The sequence below is a fragment of the Ambystoma mexicanum genome, chromosome 10 (assembly GCF_040938575.1).
Source record: "Ambystoma mexicanum isolate Mex_15411 chromosome 10, UKY_AmexF1_1, whole genome shotgun sequence".
Classification (NCBI taxonomy): domain Eukaryota; kingdom Metazoa; phylum Chordata; class Amphibia; order Caudata; family Ambystomatidae; genus Ambystoma; species Ambystoma mexicanum.
Genome location: NC_090932.1, coordinates 772,894,308 through 772,912,616, shown reverse-complemented (window position 1 = coordinate 772,912,616; position 18,309 = coordinate 772,894,308). Strand labels below are relative to the sequence as shown.

The following is an 18,309-nucleotide window of genomic DNA, read 5'->3' as shown; positions in this document are numbered from 1 at the left end:
AGCTGTATGGTAGTGCCACATGGTGATACGGTTCTGTGTTCCAAGATAGTAACCCCACAGATAGTGCATCATTTGCAAGAGCTAAACTTACTTATGAGATCAAATTATTAAAGTTTATGCCGTCTAAGATTGAAGTTGCTGTTCTGATGTCACTATGGACGATTGACAGGCAACCATTCTCGTGGCAGATCTAGTGATTGTGCACTTTAAATGTGCACTTAATAAATCTGAAGGGAAAAAACTAAACGCACACCGCTTCACCCCAAAGTTACAATTAAGTGTACTTGACGGATATGTAAAAGGAAGCAAACACAGAGGGCAAGCAGATTCGTTTCAATCAGATTTTCATAGATGCCAGAGAAATGCTACTCTCTTGATACAAAACGAAAAGAGTGCGAGGTGGCCTGCTGTGCATCGTCCTGATACAGATGCTTCTTGTTGGACCTCACATCACGAAACAAACTGCATTATAGATTTGCTGTCAAGCTCGAAGCTTCCTATACTGCATACATTTTTTTGTATCTACTCAGCCAGCAGCAAAGAAAAATATATAATACACAGAACTTGCATGTATAGCATTAACAATTTAGCAAAGAAACATGACATGGTGCCTCTCATTGAGGAAAGGAAATGACCTCGGCACACCCAATCAGGGAAGGGCCAAGAACCGTCGCCTGGGCAGGAGCCCCAACGCCCTCTTCTCAGCTGAAGGATCAGCTGCTACGCTGCAGGAGCAGCTTCGCCCTTGATATCCACATCTATCCACATCTAATTTCATTGCCGCCTTACAGCTCTGCCCCTTCCATCCTGCATCTGCATATTTCTTAGCAGAGCCGGTACACATGGAGCATACACTCCGTGGGTAATAATGATAGGTCATTCTCAAAGTTTGTTTCCGAGGGGTCTGTGTTTAATAGAGCGGAAGCTATATGGAGAAATGTGTGAAACACAAACTACCCCTGCCTCCCGTTTCAAAAAGATGAATTATTCAGACCATCATGACATCTAGTGATGGTTTAGATTACCATCACTAGATGTCATGATGGTCTGAATAATTGTTCATGTTTTGAAACAGGAGGCAGGGGTAGTTTGTGCATACACTGTGGCCATAAGCTATTCGCTGTATAAAAATGGCCGCCACCTGATAAACCGAGACCTATGGTTCAAACTGGTTGCCTAGCAACCTACTCAGGTAGACCTATTAGCCAACAAACGGAGACCAGACGCGGAAGCCAGCCTCCAATGACAAAGGCCTTCAGACTAAGGCCTTTCCCTGTCTCTGCCTGTCCAGGCGGTTAGGCGCGAAACACCACCCCTGTGCCACCACATCCTTACAGTGCTTCTGAGGTCCTGGCTGTGCACCTACCCCAAATATCTCCAGATCTGCCGACGTCGCTGTACATGGACTTTAATGCAGACCGGGATTTCCTTCTTATGAACTTAATTCCATAAAGAGGAACGTGCGGTAAGTGTACCTTTTCTACATGCGACTATATGCACTCGCTTCCATTACTTAATTGTGAGTACCCTGTTCACTCCCACTGTGATAAACGAGACACACACGATACTACTGGCAACCTACCCAGGGCTCATTCCTACGTCTCATGCATCTCAATCAAATGTTGCTTCCTGCCCACTATAATACTGTACAAAATAGCTAACCCTGCATCTAGATATTCCTATTAAATCGTTTGCCTCACCCCTCCTTTTGAGACATAGCATGAACTGTATAACTACTTGTATAACATATGGCATTGCCGTCAGTGAACGATGCATCTGCTCGTCCATACTAGCAATCTAGAGGTGCCTATTCATACTGCCTTCACTGTAACTTGTAAATCTACTAAATAGACCCACATGCGCTACGTGTCCCGCAATGTTAACACTATAGCATGCCTAATGTGTACCATATAGAGTGCCATCCTGCTTACTTAGTCTCCTGCTCTGCTTAAACTCATACAGTGCTGAACTCATATGTGCCGTTGATGTGTATTGCGCTTTTCCCATACCCTATTGAATATAATTGTACTATTTGCACTATGCGACTGTGTATGAACCGCCAGCACTGCCTAATCGTGCTCTCAATCCCCCTCGGGCCAGTACTACTTATCGATCAAATGGCACAGTATTTCCAATGTTAAGAAGAGTACCATTACCTTGGCTCAGCTGTATCCCTCAGCCTGTGTCTAACTTGTGCTGCCCAAACTCTATTACAGAACCTAGGTGATGTAGGACACATGGGCAGTGTTGCTTATAGCACATTCCAGCCGGAGACTTAGATCACCACTCTCAGTAACTCACTGTACATCACCAACATTCTATTACAGGAGTTCAGTAATTTAGACCACTCCTTGAGTTCCGTTTTGAGATTATTCTACAACCTGCTAACTAACTTGCTATCAATACGTCTGTTGTCTTAATTGTATCTTACGATACACCCATCCAGAACCGCTTTGCTGGCATCAATCCTCTTGTGCTCATCTGCCACCTACTCTGATGCCTAATGTTAAAGCGATTGCTACTGTAAGACTTCTCATAAAGTTAGACTCACATTGTACGTCTAAGCTAATGTTAAACCTTAGCACCTTGCCTGGACCACCTGGGTCCGGTTCATGATAGGGGGCCTCCGATATTTACTATGTATGCCTCCATTTATCTCATTGTCAAATTGGCGTTTGCCTTACTGGATGCCTGCCACTATACCATCATTGCAGATTCCATACACAGAACCTCAGAGTAGAACCATGCCTAGTACTACTGTGGATTAAACCTACTACATTTATTCCACCCCTCAAATATAGTTGCCAGCCAATAACCATCAGGCCAACTAAATTCTTACCAGAGTTAAAACTGAGTACTAAACACCCTAACACAGACACTGTCACCTGCGTAGGCCTTGACTGCCCTCTTACCCCAAGCCAATGGATCAAACGTTACGCCACTAAACCAGTACCCAACAAACCCTGCTCCACCAGAGCTAGAAATGACAGGCTTGGCAACAGACTCACCAGATCATACTCGGCACAGACCAGCCATCCAGCCAAACTCACCCTGCCTACCATACGCAATCGCCCTATAACCAAAACTAACCACACAAATAAAAAGAGTTAGTCAGAGTAACCTTAGGCCTACTCCACCCAACACTGATACCCTGTTAATCAAAGGTGCACTCATTAACACAAGAGCCATGGTAGAACATGCCATAGACAGAGCTGAAGTGATCATCGCTGAAAAACTAGACTTCTTGGCAATAACCGAGTTGTGGATTCATGCAGCAGCTGGTCCCTCTCTCTTACTTGCAGTTCCCGACAACTACACTATCCTGAGAGCAGATGAATCCTCCAGAGGCGGCGGCACTGCTTTCATTGCCAAGTCTAATCTAGGTCTTAGAGTAGCCACCTCACCGCAAGTCACGTCTTGCGAATTGCTCACTGTCAAACTACCCATCACTAATTCACGCACCCTAACTGCTCACCTGATCTACAGACCTCCAGGTCACAGCGGCTCCTTTGAGGAAGCTATCACTACTATACTTTCTGACAACACTAAATCTAACTCGCAAATCCTATTGCTAGGAGATTTTTAACCTTGGCTTTAACGACCCCAATGAGCAACATGCGCTGGCATTGGCGAACATGCTCACAGAACTAGACTTTGCCCCAAGAGTCAATAAGCCTACCCACGGGAAAGGTAGAACCTTAGATCGGGTCGCTGATCTTAATTGTAAAACAATCACCGTCATTGATCGCAAACCTGGACAGATCACTACTTACTGTCCTTCACCATATTAGCAAGTACACCAACTATCAGGTCCAACTTAATAGCTCCTCCACTCCTGACTAGGAATAGACGGAATATTACAGTGGACAAGTTACTGCCACATGTGATCCCTATTTTTAACAGTATGCCGGACACCTCTGACCCGGCTAGGTTAGTAGACGTATACAGTTCCACTATCACACAAGCATTAGATTCTATTGCCCTGTTTAAAATGCGCAGAGGTAAACCTAGAGCTCACTTGAACACATGGTTTACACCTCAACTAAAAGCCCTACGGGCAGAAATAAGGAAATTGGAAGTCCTATAGAAACATCTCACCACCGAGGAAAACAAATTTAACCTGTCGAAAAATGTGTCAAAATACAAAGCTGAAATTCTACTCACCAAACGTGAGACTTATAATGACAGGATCAACAAAGCCAGTTCTAGCACTAAGGAACTCTGTTAAGAGAAATGGAAGCCTCCATACCCCCCTGTGGACACTTGCATGAAGGATAAATTGTGGTGTACCAATATCAAAATGCATTGACCAATAAAATTACCCTCCTCCAAAACAAAATTTCGGATAAAAGACTAAACCTTCCAAATACAGGCACGCCCCAGAGTGCCTACAATCAGACCTCTAAACCCCCTCAACGATTTAAATTTTCCCAAGTTTCTGCCTTGGAGGTAGAAAACATCATCGCCTCACTAAAACCTTCAAGATGTCAAGGAGATATCTGCCCAGACCATATAATCAAAGAAGCTGCCAGAGACCTGGTGTCCTTTATCACAAAACTAATTAACACCTTATTCTCATCCTGTAGTGACCCCACCAACCTAAAGGATGCATGGGTCGTACCCCCACGATCCCAACAAACTATAGGCCAATTACAAGATAATAGACAAAGCAACTAACATGCAGATCCAAGCTTACCTGGAGACGAACCACCTTTTAGGGCTTCGAAAATCCAGTTTTAGACCACAACACGGGAACGAAAGGGTTCAGCTAGATCTAAAGATTCAGATTGACAAACTTAAGATATTAGGAAACTTGCTCTCTTACTATGCTCTCTTACTATTACTAGATCTATCAGCCGCTTTTGATCTGGTGGACAGGTAATTTGCAAACACTTGGCCACTGCGGCTCATTTCACCCAGGAAGCCATAGCATGGAGCCAATCATTCCTGAATAACACGAGCATGAGAGTCTCCTCTCCCATGACTTCAGCTGACCCTATTCCAATAACATGCGGAGTACCTTTGTGTATCACCAACAATGTATAACTTCTTCACAAAGCCATTATTTGATGACCTGGACCATCTGGGTGTCACCTACATTAATTATGCAGATGACACGCAGATCCTCATACCTCTCACCGGCTACTATGAAACCGACCTAGCCATAGTGAATAAAATGTATCTTCAATCAGGCGTGGATGGCATCCCATGGCCTCTGCCTGAATGACGATAAGACGGAGCTACTGATCTTAGGAGCACCAGCTAACCTTAATAAAGGTAACCTTAAATACAATGCATTCAACATTGATGGTAATGACATCAAAGTGCTAAAGAGGTAAAAACTCTTGGCTTCTACCTAAATTCAGCTCTTAATTTAGGCAAGCAAGTCCACGCCACTGACTCTGCAACAGCATATACTGGCAAGCTGATACAGGCTCGTAAACCCTTTCTCTACAGAAAGAGCTGTATTACATTAGCAAGAGCCCTTATCCTCTCTAAACTGGATTATTGCAACGCCCTCAATTTAGGTGCTAGCAACTACGTTGTCAACAAACTCCAAACACTCCAAAATAATGAACGACCCCAAGTATTCCCAGGAGACAACATATCTCGGAAGCCAGGAGAAAGAATAACTGGCTTTCAATCAAAGACAGAATTCAGTTTAAAACAGTCCTTAACCCACAAATGCCTAAACCACACTGCCCCGCAATACCCAATCGAGAAAATTGTCAGAAAAAAACACGTCCCACGAGGACTGCAAACTCAGCCTGTCTTGTAGTCCCCAGATACAATTTGAAAAAAGGGGGGGGGGGCGCAGTTTCCCCGTTATAGCTGCCCAGCTTTGGAACTCCCTCCCTTCCTCTCCGAGATCAGACTAGTCCTTCCCTAGCTTTAGGAAAAACACCAAAAGCTGGTTATTGGCCAAGGAGCATTGATATGTCCTAGGTTATTTACAAAGGTCTATTAATATCAATACAATGTCTTCGCCATGTAACTGATATTATGCACCATCATTTTGTATTATATTGTATGTTACCCGCCGTTATCTGTTGTATATTATGACTAACTATGACTCTGTCTATATTTTCTCAGATTGTTACATCAGAATACCTCAGTCAGGTTAAAATTGGACCAGGAGGGACATCTGACCGACAAGGTATATCAAAACAGGGGGGTCAAACAGGGCTGTGTGACTGCCCCCCTAGTGTACAATCTGTACGTGCATGATATCCCGCTTGCTCTAACTTCTACTCATAATTGCCCCCCCAAAATCGGGGACTCCGCCTGTACCGTCATGGCATATGCTGATGATTTGGTCATTTTTGACCACACTATTAGTGGCTTACGTAGATCAGCCATTGCATTATGGGAGTACGCCGAATCTAATGGTCTCATTATTAACCTAGACAAAACTAAGGTATTAAGATTTACTAGCAAAAAAGTGTCCCGTGTGAACCTCAGGGTGAACAACAACTTGATTTCATACGCCCCACTCTACCGTTATTTAGGTATTGATTTTGAGCCCAATGGGGACTATGTGGCTCTTAAGCTCTCACGTACAATGCGAGCAGCACAAGTAACATCTTTAATAGCCAACTTTACCAATCAGCAAGGAGGATTTTCGCTCTGGGGTACGCGCCAATTATACATGCAGGTATTTATCCCTATGATGACTTATGGTCTAGATTCACTTCTAGACTTAGATCTTAGCTGGCTTCAAATCATCGAGGGGAAGTTCTGGCGTCGCATTCTTGGCCTGGGCCCGGGAGTCCCGATGCCAATTATTCGATTAGAACTAGGGCTACCCTCTATGAAGGCTATCGTCATGAAAAGGAGATTGGGGCACTTTCTGAAAATGCGCAGTACAACAGCTAACCCTCTCCTGCTTACCATCTTCCAAGAATTGTGCAAGAAAGAAAACCCCCAGTCTCCATCTGCGACGATGATAACATTTCTCGCTACCATTGGATGGACCTGGCGAGCTGGCCCATATACCAAGCAAGTTCAAAATGCACTTGATAAGAGGGTAGAAATGTGGGATTGGCTAGAGAATTTTGCTCACCTTAGCGCGTTGAAAAGCTACGCATTTGTCCAGTATAGGTTGTACTCATTCTTGCAACCCCAAGGGTATCTCAATGTATGTCCCTCTAAAAAACTGCGATGATTTATCCTTTTGTTAAGGATGGACCAACTGCCTACTCTGTTGGTCACGGGCAGAAGACAGCAGTTGCCATTGATACAACGCACCTGTCGGCTGTGTGAAGGAAACAAAGTATTAGAGTCAGCGAGACATGTTTTGACAGAATGTGACACTATGATTGACGTAATCCATTGTCATCTGGGAAAGTTTTCCCATAATCCAGCATCAATTGGAACGTCATTATTCTGGCATCACTGCGTGAACTCTGAGAGCATGCGAGAAATGATAGCTCTCTTCAATATCTGGATTAAGATAGAAGAAATATTGAATATTCAGATCTGAAATCAGTACTCGCAACCTATGACTGTCACTGCCTCGGACCTTTGTTCTTCTTCTTCTCAGCACCTTCTCTATTTTTTATTTCATATGCTATCTGAGCTTTGAGATTGATTTTATATGTGTAAATAGATTATTATATTGTTATATTATTGTTATACTGTTATTATTCTGCTCACGGAAGTTTAATCTATATATGGTGCTTACTTATTAATATGTGTAAAGTTTATTAAATAGACTATCACATTAAATAAATAAGTAGTCCCCAGATACAATTTGAAAAAAGGAGGGGGGGGCGCAGTTTCCCCGTTATAGCTGCCCAGCTTTGGAACTCCCTCCCTTCCTCTCCGAGATCAGACTAGTCCTTCCCTAGCTTTAGGAAAAACACCAAAAGCTGGTTATTGGCCAAGGAGCATTGATATGTCCTAGGTTATTTACAAAGGTCTATTAATATCAATACAATGTCTTCGCCATGTAACTGATATTATGCACCATCATTTTGTATTATATTGTATGTTACCCGCCGTTATCTGTTGTATATTATGACTGACTATGACTCTGTCTTAATGAAAATTAAATTTACTTGAAACGCGCCCAGATACCCTCGGGTTTGGTGCGCTATATAAATCAATAAACAAACAAGGCCCAGCATATAAAACATATGCAATTAGTCCCCCATTGCTGCTCATCACAGCAGATATGTAAGCATTTTCAATACTGCCAACTGATTTCTCTGTAAAGGTTTGTGAAAGTAGATTACTGTTATGTTCTGAAGATATTGTCTGCTTGTTATCATGGTGCACATACAGGGAGTTTCTGGACCAGGCCATTTCTACACAACAGTCTGTCCTGCAAGCACCCACTTTACACACTTGCAAAGCTCTTGGCAGGTTCTACTGCTGCCCCCCCCGTTGTTTAATGTCCGGTGTAGGCCCCCTTGGCCCTCACCAGACATCGGTGCAGGTTTTTTCAACCACGGTTGCACATTATGCCACCCAACGCCACCGCTTTCCTTCACTGCTTCAGTGCAGAAGCATGCAAGATATGCTGGGGGTGGGGGAGGGGGGGGCACAGGTTTTTGACCCTCATTGGCGCTATGGTTTGTTTTCCTCTCCCGGGTTGCCTGGCCTTTAGCGGATGCGCAGTGCATGGGGGGGGGGGGGGGGTTGAGTTTCACTTCAAGGAGTTTTTCGTTCGGGTTTCTAGTAACTGTGCATGACCTGAAGGGATAGGGAGGTTTTGATGCGTCAGATGTCAAATTCGATTTCAAATTTATTTTAAGTAATTTTGCCACAAATATATGTGGGGGTGGGTTTAAGTGAACAGGCTTATAAGTGGGCTGTGGGGGGGGTCGCCACTGCATATGTTTGCGGCAAAATCTACCACCATTTTGTTTCCTCAATCAAATTGAATTCAATCAAATACTTGAACAAAATAAAATCACATAGAACCGACCTGAACACTCCCTGCCTGGCAAATACAACCCCGTAAAAAGGACAGTGTTATTTATCAGACGGCACCCTATGCCTGCTTGACAGATGCAACCCCATATAAGGGTCAGTGTTAGTTTTGGCAAGTCCATGCATGTGCTGCTTGCACACAACAAAGACTGGAGGATTGGCAGCCTATAATGCAGACTCTGGGAGGCACAATGCTGGTCTCACGCAGACCACTACAGTACTCCTGCTTGAACATATTTTTTTCTGGGCCTCATATCACACATATGGGGGTTTCCAAATATTAATTATGTTTGGCTTGGAATAATACTGCCTAGTAGCTCCAAACTGCACTATGGGTACCCACAATGTGCGACACAGGGATGATGAACAACTTGCTCTACTTTGATGAAAACGGAACTGACACCCCACTTTTGGGGTGAAAATTGTGGGGAGAGAATTGAAAGTGGTTTATGTGAGGGGTCAGAAATGTGAGGCGGACAACTTGGTAAAGAGTTCAACTTTTGCCATTTTATCAAGGAAAACAGGTTGAATAAACGGCTCACTATCCCAACCGTAACGAGGATTTTGCTGCCTAAACTAAAAGGAAATCCTGTAACCAAAGGATAACCAACCAGCACACTTTTACAACAACCAAAGTAAAAAGGAAATATTTGGGAATTCAATTAAACACCAATATGTACAATATAACCTAGTTCACAAAGTAATCAAAGTCTCATTGCATGGTCTGGGCAAACTTTCCTTCCCCAGATCCAAAACAGGGTCTTCTCCACAATTTAAAGGAAAACCCATGGAAATCTGATTCAACACAAAGTTCCAAAACTGCTCTTAAATTCTTGTGCTCAAGTTTACAAAGCTCTGTTGCTTCAACAAAGTACCTTGCAAAAAAAGTCATAAGCGCTCACTCTTCCTGGAATAAGAACTGCCTCACAGTTATGGCAACAACAAATAGTTTGGTCAGGATCGTTCACCACAACTTCATCTGCAGAAAGAATTTCAACTCTTCTTCAACCAGCTTTCAAAATACTTCAACCAGCTTTTAAATTTTTTCTGCAAATGTCCCAATTTAACATGTTGTTTTCTATTGGTACCACTCTTCAGCACTTATGCCTACTTCCTGGTTTATCCTTTCCTCCAGGTTTCTTCTGGGAAATCACTCCTTGCCCTACGGGTATACTTGCATGCCCATCTACTTCTTCAACCACCAGAACAAGAAAAGTGCTTTAATGGTAAATTAGAAAACAAAGAACTTCAATAGTCTTCTTTGGTATAGAAAGGTTAGTAGCTTTCAGGGAATACAATATTTGCATTAATCCACATTACGACTGTGCTGCAAACTTTGCTCCTCTCCCTCTAGATTGCTCATACCAGAAGGGCAGCCCATTTGCCATCTTTCTTGCCTTGGTGCTTCAATAGTTACAGTAGCTAGGATACAGTATTTTCCTGTGGCTAACTTGGATTTGGCAACTTGAGTTTAGATTAGGCACATTCTTCTCAACATATGAGCAGCAATTCCTACACCCTATGGGTGGGGAACTTGACAGGTAAGGCGCTCTTGCTTGGTGTTCGCTGGCCATTAGCTTCTGTGGCTCTCGTGGACCTGGCGAACAGTTTGATGTTTGTTCCCTCCACCGCTACACCAACTCGGAGCTTCCCAAGCTCCTACGAGTCTCCTGCGTGACTCAGTAACTAGATATCTCTCCGCATTTCCCACATTGACATTCTGCAAGGGGGAATAGTGCGAGGCACCAACCCTTCAGGACCCTCAGCGGTCCTAGCGTTTCTCCCTCTGTTAATCCCGACTCCACATAATACAACACTTCCTCCGATTCAGCCTCTCTGACTTCTCCAGATTCTTCCCAGTCTGCACCTGAGGGGGCCATTTAAACAGCCCAGTCTCCCTCAGGTGTGTACAATCTACACTAATTAACCGCTTACTACAGTTTTGTTCCTCTGCTTCCCCCTTCCTCATCCAAGTCACGAACCACAAAGTTAGTTTTCTAAATGGCTTCTCCTATGCAATAAGCTATCAAAAGACTAGGGTTTTGGGGAAAGAATTTCCGCTTCCTCCTGAACCATTTCCCCCAACCTCGTCGCCCCCCATGGATCCTCCTCCTGCAGAACACCACCCCCAGGGTCGGGATCAGAACGCGTCTGCCTTGCCCTGGCCTCATGAGGGTGGTCCCACGGCGGGGTTTTGTGGGCAATCACTACCGATTCATCACATTACCCTTTAGCAAGAACGCTATAGTGACATCTCAACAGGTCACTTTATTGACTGGTATGCTAATGGTATCCGTTTGGAGATATTTAATAAACGTCAGGGTCAACAGTTATTCACTTTGTTCTCGCAGGGCTAAAACCAGGTATCAGCCATCTGACGTCAAGGGAGAAAGGTATCTGTACTTATTTCTCTTGTGGCGCTGTACTTATTTCTCTTGGGCGGTGTTCAGGTAAACAAAGCTTTTCAGGTGTCTGATTTTCTTTGGTAACCAGTTATCTATGAAGATTGGCCACGTACCTCATAGTTTTCCTATTTCCGACTATTCATCCGTAAAACTTGACAATAAATCTTAACACCCCCTTTTGAAACTTCCATTTATTTTAGCAGAAAAATCATTTTTCAACCATATCTCCAAATGAACAATGCTCGATGCCTCATTCTCTATAAATTGAAACATTGAAACAAAGGGGGCAAACCCCATACAGCAGTGGAAACAGGGAAGGGTAGTCTAAACAAGAAACGAAAGGCTAAGGTTTCGACTGGAAAATATAAACAACCATCGGTTCATGACTTATTTAAAACACACCTCGAGTCATGTCATTATTTAGACAACTCAAATTAATGGGTTTGTTTTGAAGAACATAAATTACTGATATAAAAGGTGGAGCAATGTGTGTATTTATCTTAACTTCACCTAATAAACATACATTGTGCTGCGCTGAATGTTATGGCAAAATAAGTCACAAATTCTTGTTACTAGGAATTATTTTTCCACATGCATACATAGATGCACGAGAGGTGCAAAGTGTGCTTAGCTTGAAATCCTCGCACTTGGAGGGGTGGGGGGGGCAGCTGTGTATCTAAACATTTCTAATGCGTCACTAACCAGATTGAATTTGCTTTTCTGCACTTTTGAGGGGTTTATCTATTCATTTTTGCCATTTAATTTAAAATTAGTATACGATTTGGGCCACTTGATGGGAAGGAAGGATAGCTCAGGGGCAACGCGTTTGTCTTGGAAGCAAACAGCGCAGTGCAACACAAGTTTGAATCCCGATCCTGCACTTAGAAACCATAAATAAAGAAATATATATTTAAAAAATGTAATGCACATTTGGTATGTTATTGTATGTTTAGTAGGTGATGTGAAGATAAATGCACTTTTGATATAAGTAATTTATGTTTAGCAAAACAAACCCTTTAATTGGATTTGTCTAAATAATGAAATGACTCATGGTTCGTTTGAATAAGTCATGAACAGGTGGTTGAAAATTTTCCTGTGCAAACCTTCGCATTCATTCTTTATAAAAACATCACACGTTATTTTCATTCCTAGTGGATAGCAGAGGTTACGACTATTAAATGTCTTTGACCTCTACGTGTGTGTACATACACAGATGTCTGGTGTAATGCTTTGTTTTACCATTTTCGGGCCGGTCTTGGAGACAAGCAGCGCAGAAGGGAACTACATTTCCAAAGACGCCTGTGCACTGATCTGGTTCCAATATTCTGTCACATTAAAAGGGACGTAGCCAAATGACAGAAGCTGGCGCGCTGCGTTCAAGAAGCAGGAAGTCATCGTATATAATCCACAGAAAAAGGTACGAGCCAGCCCTCAGGACCACGAATAAAACAACTGCCACACTGCTGAACAGAAAGAAGATCAAAGGAGCACCCCGCACATCAGCCTCAACAGGGAGGCCATCAAGTGGGAGAGCAGCAGCCGCTACCTCAGTGTGATCCTGGACAGCAAACTCAACTGGAGAAGCCATATCGAGAATACTCAGCAGAAGGCAACAGGAAAGATGGCAGCGGAGTACCCACTCCTGAAGTCCATGCCCCTCCGCACAAAGATCAATGTCTACAAGGCGATCCTCAAACCTACCCTGGCGTATGCCTCCGCAGCATGGAGGACCTGGCATGAGTGGCACCGGAAGAGTCTTCAGATAGTCCAGAACAAGTCCCTGAGGACAGCGGCGCAAGCTCCACTCTTCACAAGGATAGCTGACCTTCACAGAGAACTGGACATCGAGATGCTGGACAAACATCTAGCGAAGCAGAGCAAGAACTTCTGTCAAGGACTGGATCAGAACCCGAACCCTCTGATCAGAAGACTCACTGCCACCACTGCAGACCCTTTTGACCGCTACCCACGGCCCATTACTATAGTCTATTCACTTACTCTATCAGAAGTGTCGTCTGAGTCTGACCTAGTACAATAGTAGCTTGTCTGTTTCCTACCTCTCCCTATCCAGCACTACCTGAAATTTCGTCAGGCCTAGTACGATAGTCGCCTGTTTTGTTACTCTCCTCCCCCGTCCTGCCTCCTCCCACAACCCCTCAGCTCTTGTAAACCTCCAGCTCTACCAGAAATGTTGTCATGCCTAGTACGATTGTCGCTTATCTCCTACCCTTCCTCTCTCCCCTCTTTATCTTTGTCATAGCTCTTCCACTATCTGAAATGTCGCTAGGACTAGTACGATAGTTAATTTCACATTCTTAACGTCTCAAGGCCTTGAAAGAATATCATTGTATTTTCCCTTGCTCCTTCCCTGCAAGTGTTTTGAAACATGTTTGTATAGGCATTATACAAATAAACTATCAATCAATTACTGCGAAGACCCTGTGAAACCAGCCCTTATGTGACAAGTCCACACAGACCACGCAGAATCCTAACCCAGGACTACATACTCAAACTGAGAAGATGGAGTAATGAGGCTATATCCTCAGATAATCAATGCTGATGGATAAAATCGATCAGCAAGAAGAAGAAAAAGCGAGCCAGCGCTTCTCAACTGACTGTTGCAAGTGGAGGGGTGTGTTCGTTTTCCTTTCTTGTGCACTGCAGGTTTTTACCTTTTGCATTCGTTATTTTGGATTGGCTACAGATAAAAAAAGTCGGTTGGTTTTCTGGACACTTAGACTGGATTATGGAATGATTTTGGATTCTCCATTTGGCTAGGTGGTTTTACTTGCATTCTGGAACATGTTCAACTTTACGCCTTCCTAGATTGTCTAGGTAAACTGAGAAAGACACTTTTTTTTTTTTAACCGGGGGATTGTCTAAACCTCCTGCACCACTATCTTTTACTAACGTGTATCTTTTTTCCATACAGCCTCCTTGAAAGCAGGGCGACTTTCCAACTTTTACTCCCATTGACTCACCAAGGGTTCTACTTCTGCTCATAAGGGGTGGCCATTTTACCAGTCTATTCAGCCCTAGGCACTATAGTAGACACCTTTCCTCAACTGCACAATTCAAGTACTTATGTCCATGTCTTTGTGGAACGCTGCCCCCATCCTAGTAAATTGCCCGCCCCAACATATGCTGTTTGGAGTAATTTTTCCGCTAGCAATAGTTACAAATTACACTGCTGGGTGACGTTGCATGAGAATATGTTCCACTCCAATAAACTAATGAAACTCACTGTTTTTACCTCAATGTACCCAAAAGCAGGGATAAAAATTGCAGGCTAAAAGCCAGCCATAAAAAGTCACCCCCAACCTCAATTCTACACCCAGTACTCCATTTCTTACCCCAAGAGTCCATTATCTATATACACAGGCTAGTAGCCAGCGCATGGTTCGTGCCTGCCCCAAAAGATTAATATCCGGCAATAGACACCCAATGGCAGTGATGTATTTACAATAAGTCCCACTAGGCCCAGGGCTGCAGATTACCACATGCAGCATTTGTATAGCTGTTTATTTACAAAATATTGTCATTTTTGCCTCTCTGAGTCTGGCAAATGATTACATTTCCTTTCTCACAATGCGAGGCTCATGGCCCTTTTGGGGTTTTTTGTGGAGAAAGACCAACGTTAGCTATTAGCAGTCAAGTACAATTGACAGCCAAGGGGCTTGCTGTTCAAACTTGTATATATACTATTCACAAAACTTGATTGTTAAGATGACTGGGGGGAGAGATGTGTACCAAACCAAGCGTGCATAATATATGCAGTGATTCAGTCATACCACTCTCACCGATATCTATGAGAACGTCCTGTGGTCATACTTGTGCTCCCAAAATGCCCCTTGATATGCAAAGCATCAGAAACCTCATTGGTTTTAATAGTGCAACTCCCCATTCTCACTAGAACGAAATTATATATATATATATATATACACACATACACACATACACACACACAAATATACATACGCACACACAATCATTTTCATGTCCAAATACAAAATGACATGCATTGTTTAAGGCACTCCAAAAATTTGGATTTATCCTACAGGAAAGTTAATGACTCATCATTTTACAATATTAAACTCATGCCAATGCTCAAGTCAAGAAGGGTTCCTACAGGTAGGCACTAAAATTATGTTCAAAAGCATGCAGTATTTTCCCTCCCATCACCCCACTATTAAGAAGTTGGTGGGCATCCAAAAGAAACACGAATGAAAAAGATATCCACTGTGTTTCAGAGCTATAAAGAAGAAACTTCTGACAAGATACAGTGAAACCATATTTATAGAAGCTGCCCAGTGCTAAGCAGGCAAATGGCAACCCTGTTGGGTTTTCATGGCGTTCAGCGGTACGCGCAATACTGCAAGGCGAACAACTGCAAAGTATGCCACACAAGCATAGAAGTTATGTTATAAGTAACCTTTACATAAATTAGTAAAGGCTATAGATTTTAAATACAAGATGGGACTTCTACCGTGAATCAGTACCTCAGATGACAGCAGGAAATCTATACCCACAAGTCTTAAAAGGTTCCTATGTAGTGCATAGGATAACCAATTTTAAGGAGTTAAATAAATGTTTAATTAGCACAAATGCGAGCTGGCAAGCCCCATAACCTGACCCACAGCCACAAAGGTAATACTGTGCTGGAAAGCCGGACCCATTACTCAATTTCACTCTTGGAGTGTTGGGTAATTATGTAAGCAGTATGTATTATATTCCGGGTCCCGCTTATCCATTACTCCACCATGAGAATGTCCAGCCAAAAGTTCCTAGGACCATCTCCCTTTGTCTTTACTCCACAGAAGTCTTTATGCCCAAGCAGTTTACAAATTTAACTTGATTTTACCCATCTTCGAATGGTGTTCCAGCATAAAGGATTGTTGGTGCATGGGCTGCAGCAGCCTTATCGCCCTTGCTAGCACAAGAGCAGTAACGTCTGATTAGACCTGTGAGAAGATTTAGTTCTTTTTAATCAGCATGTCTTGGTTATGCGCCTGTACAACCTGCCTATATTTCATATTTAAACTATACCATTTGACAAGAGCACATGTAGCAATTGTTAGTTATGTTGCCGGAAACATTCATATTGCAGATCGATTTAGGTGCCTCTCATGAGGTGACAGCAATCAACTCTCAAGAAACCAGACATTGCCATTAACATCGAAATTCCTTCGTTCAACCCTCACTGGTGTCCAGTTGGCACACAGCATATGTTGTGGTCTCTTCCTCAAAAGAGATGTTTCTTTTACCCAACTGAAAAAAGGCAATTGGCGCCAACAGGTAGCTCGATTGCACTCAACAGTAGTGCACCCTTTTTCTCCCAATCCTGGATAGCAGAGGTCAGAAAACACTCTTTCAACTAACATGTAATAGTTGATAACAGGCTTTAATTAAAATGGAAGCTACATATTTTGAATCCCTTCGGTCTTAAAAAAGTCCTTATGTTGTCATTGTGCCTTATATTTTTAAAGGAACAAGATGGTGGTGAAGAGGGGTAGTTTGGCCAAGGGGGCAGAGTCTGTTGAAGCGGCAGAATCAGGTAAAGGTGCAAAGTCTGTCAAAAAGGGAGGAAAGTTGGCGTGGGGCACATGCATTTAGATGGAACTAGGGCAGAACACCTAAATACAGCATTGCCTGTTGGGGTGAGGGCTAGTCAAGTTAATAGATTTATAGTACAACTTTTTCACGCCACCTAGTTTGTTTTTCGCTTCCTGCAGTTACCAATGGAGAACAGGATGTGAAGGGTTCATACTAGATACCCTGTTGGTTGTTCGTACTGCTCACAAGCTCCAACCTCTCCCTAATACTGACAGCACGTTTAACTTTGTTACGCGATCACCTGTCAGACTGTCTACGCTTCTCAGAGAAGAACCTTACTGGATAGCCTTAAATAACCCCACACATGCCTCAACTACGTGTGCAGGCATCGTATTCCGATACCCTAGCCACACAGTTTGAGAAGTGAAATAAACTTTAAAGACAAGAGGCTGGAAAACCCGTTGTCCACCGCCTGGGTTTTAGGGCCGAATTGGGCGACAGGCAAGCAGCTGGAATACATGCCCCCTGTATTGAAGAACGCACAGCACAGAAATGTCACGTGCGAGGTCACCGCGCAGACACGGCAGTAATCTCCACGCCGCCTGAGCGAGTGACCCGCTACAGTTGCGAGCGCAGACGGTTAAACCCTCCCACTGCTGCCAAGCGCGCGCCCCCGCTACCCCGCGTGCGCGCCACCCTCCCCGTCCGGCGAACGCTGACGCTCGGCAAGCGATGTGCCCGTTTTAAAACAAGAAAGCTGTAAGGTGGCGACAGGCCCCATACGGGCGTTCCGGCAGCGCCAGGCCGCAACTCTCGGCCACTACTATCCCCACACACTCTCCACAGGAACGCAGCGCTCTCACTGACCTTGGAGGTGTCTCCGTTGCAGAGCGCCATGTATGCGGCCGGTTCGGTCGTGGGAGAACTCGCAGTGCCAGTGAGGAGCAACGCCTGGGGCTTTTGGCGCGGGAGATAAACGTGCAGTGTGTCTAACCTCTCTCTGGGCAGCGCCTCCCTCGCTCCATCCCCCCGCCTCCTCCACCCCCCTTCCACCGCGAGCCGCCGGGGGGCGCGGGAGAGCAACGGCCTCGTGATAGGGCGCGAGGCACGCCAGCTGTTTGTGCTGCGAGGGGTGGGTTGTTCTTGCCCCATTCGTCTCCCCTTACCCGAGCGTGTCTAAAGAGATATAATCCACCGACGGGGAGGAATTGATCATTTCAGACATATAGTTTTAGGAATTTAGAACAGACCCCCCCCCCTCTTACGGGAGAGAAAATGCTCCCGGGGTGATACATTCAGGACATAGGGTGTTGCTTTAATCGGACGAGAATCAGATCCAACATTTTTAAGAATGTGGGCATCGGGGGTTAAATGCTGGAAACCGCGTGGTTCCTGGTGTGGGAGTTTAGTTGTG

At 44.0% G+C, this 18,309-nt stretch overlaps 1 protein-coding gene across 1 annotated transcript in view; it reads right to left on the bottom strand.

Moving 5' to 3' along the window:
* Window positions 1–17,925, bottom strand: part of GMPS (guanine monophosphate synthase) — a 995,590-nt gene extending 977,665 nt beyond the window's left edge. Inside the window, exon 1 of the mRNA XM_069618429.1 lies at window positions 17,763–17,925. Within this exon, the coding sequence (XP_069474530.1) occupies window positions 17,763–17,792 (30 nt within the window). The 5' untranslated portion in view covers window positions 17,793–17,925. The remainder of the gene's footprint in view (window positions 1–17,762) is intronic.
* Window positions 17,926–18,309: the final 384 nt, after the last annotated feature.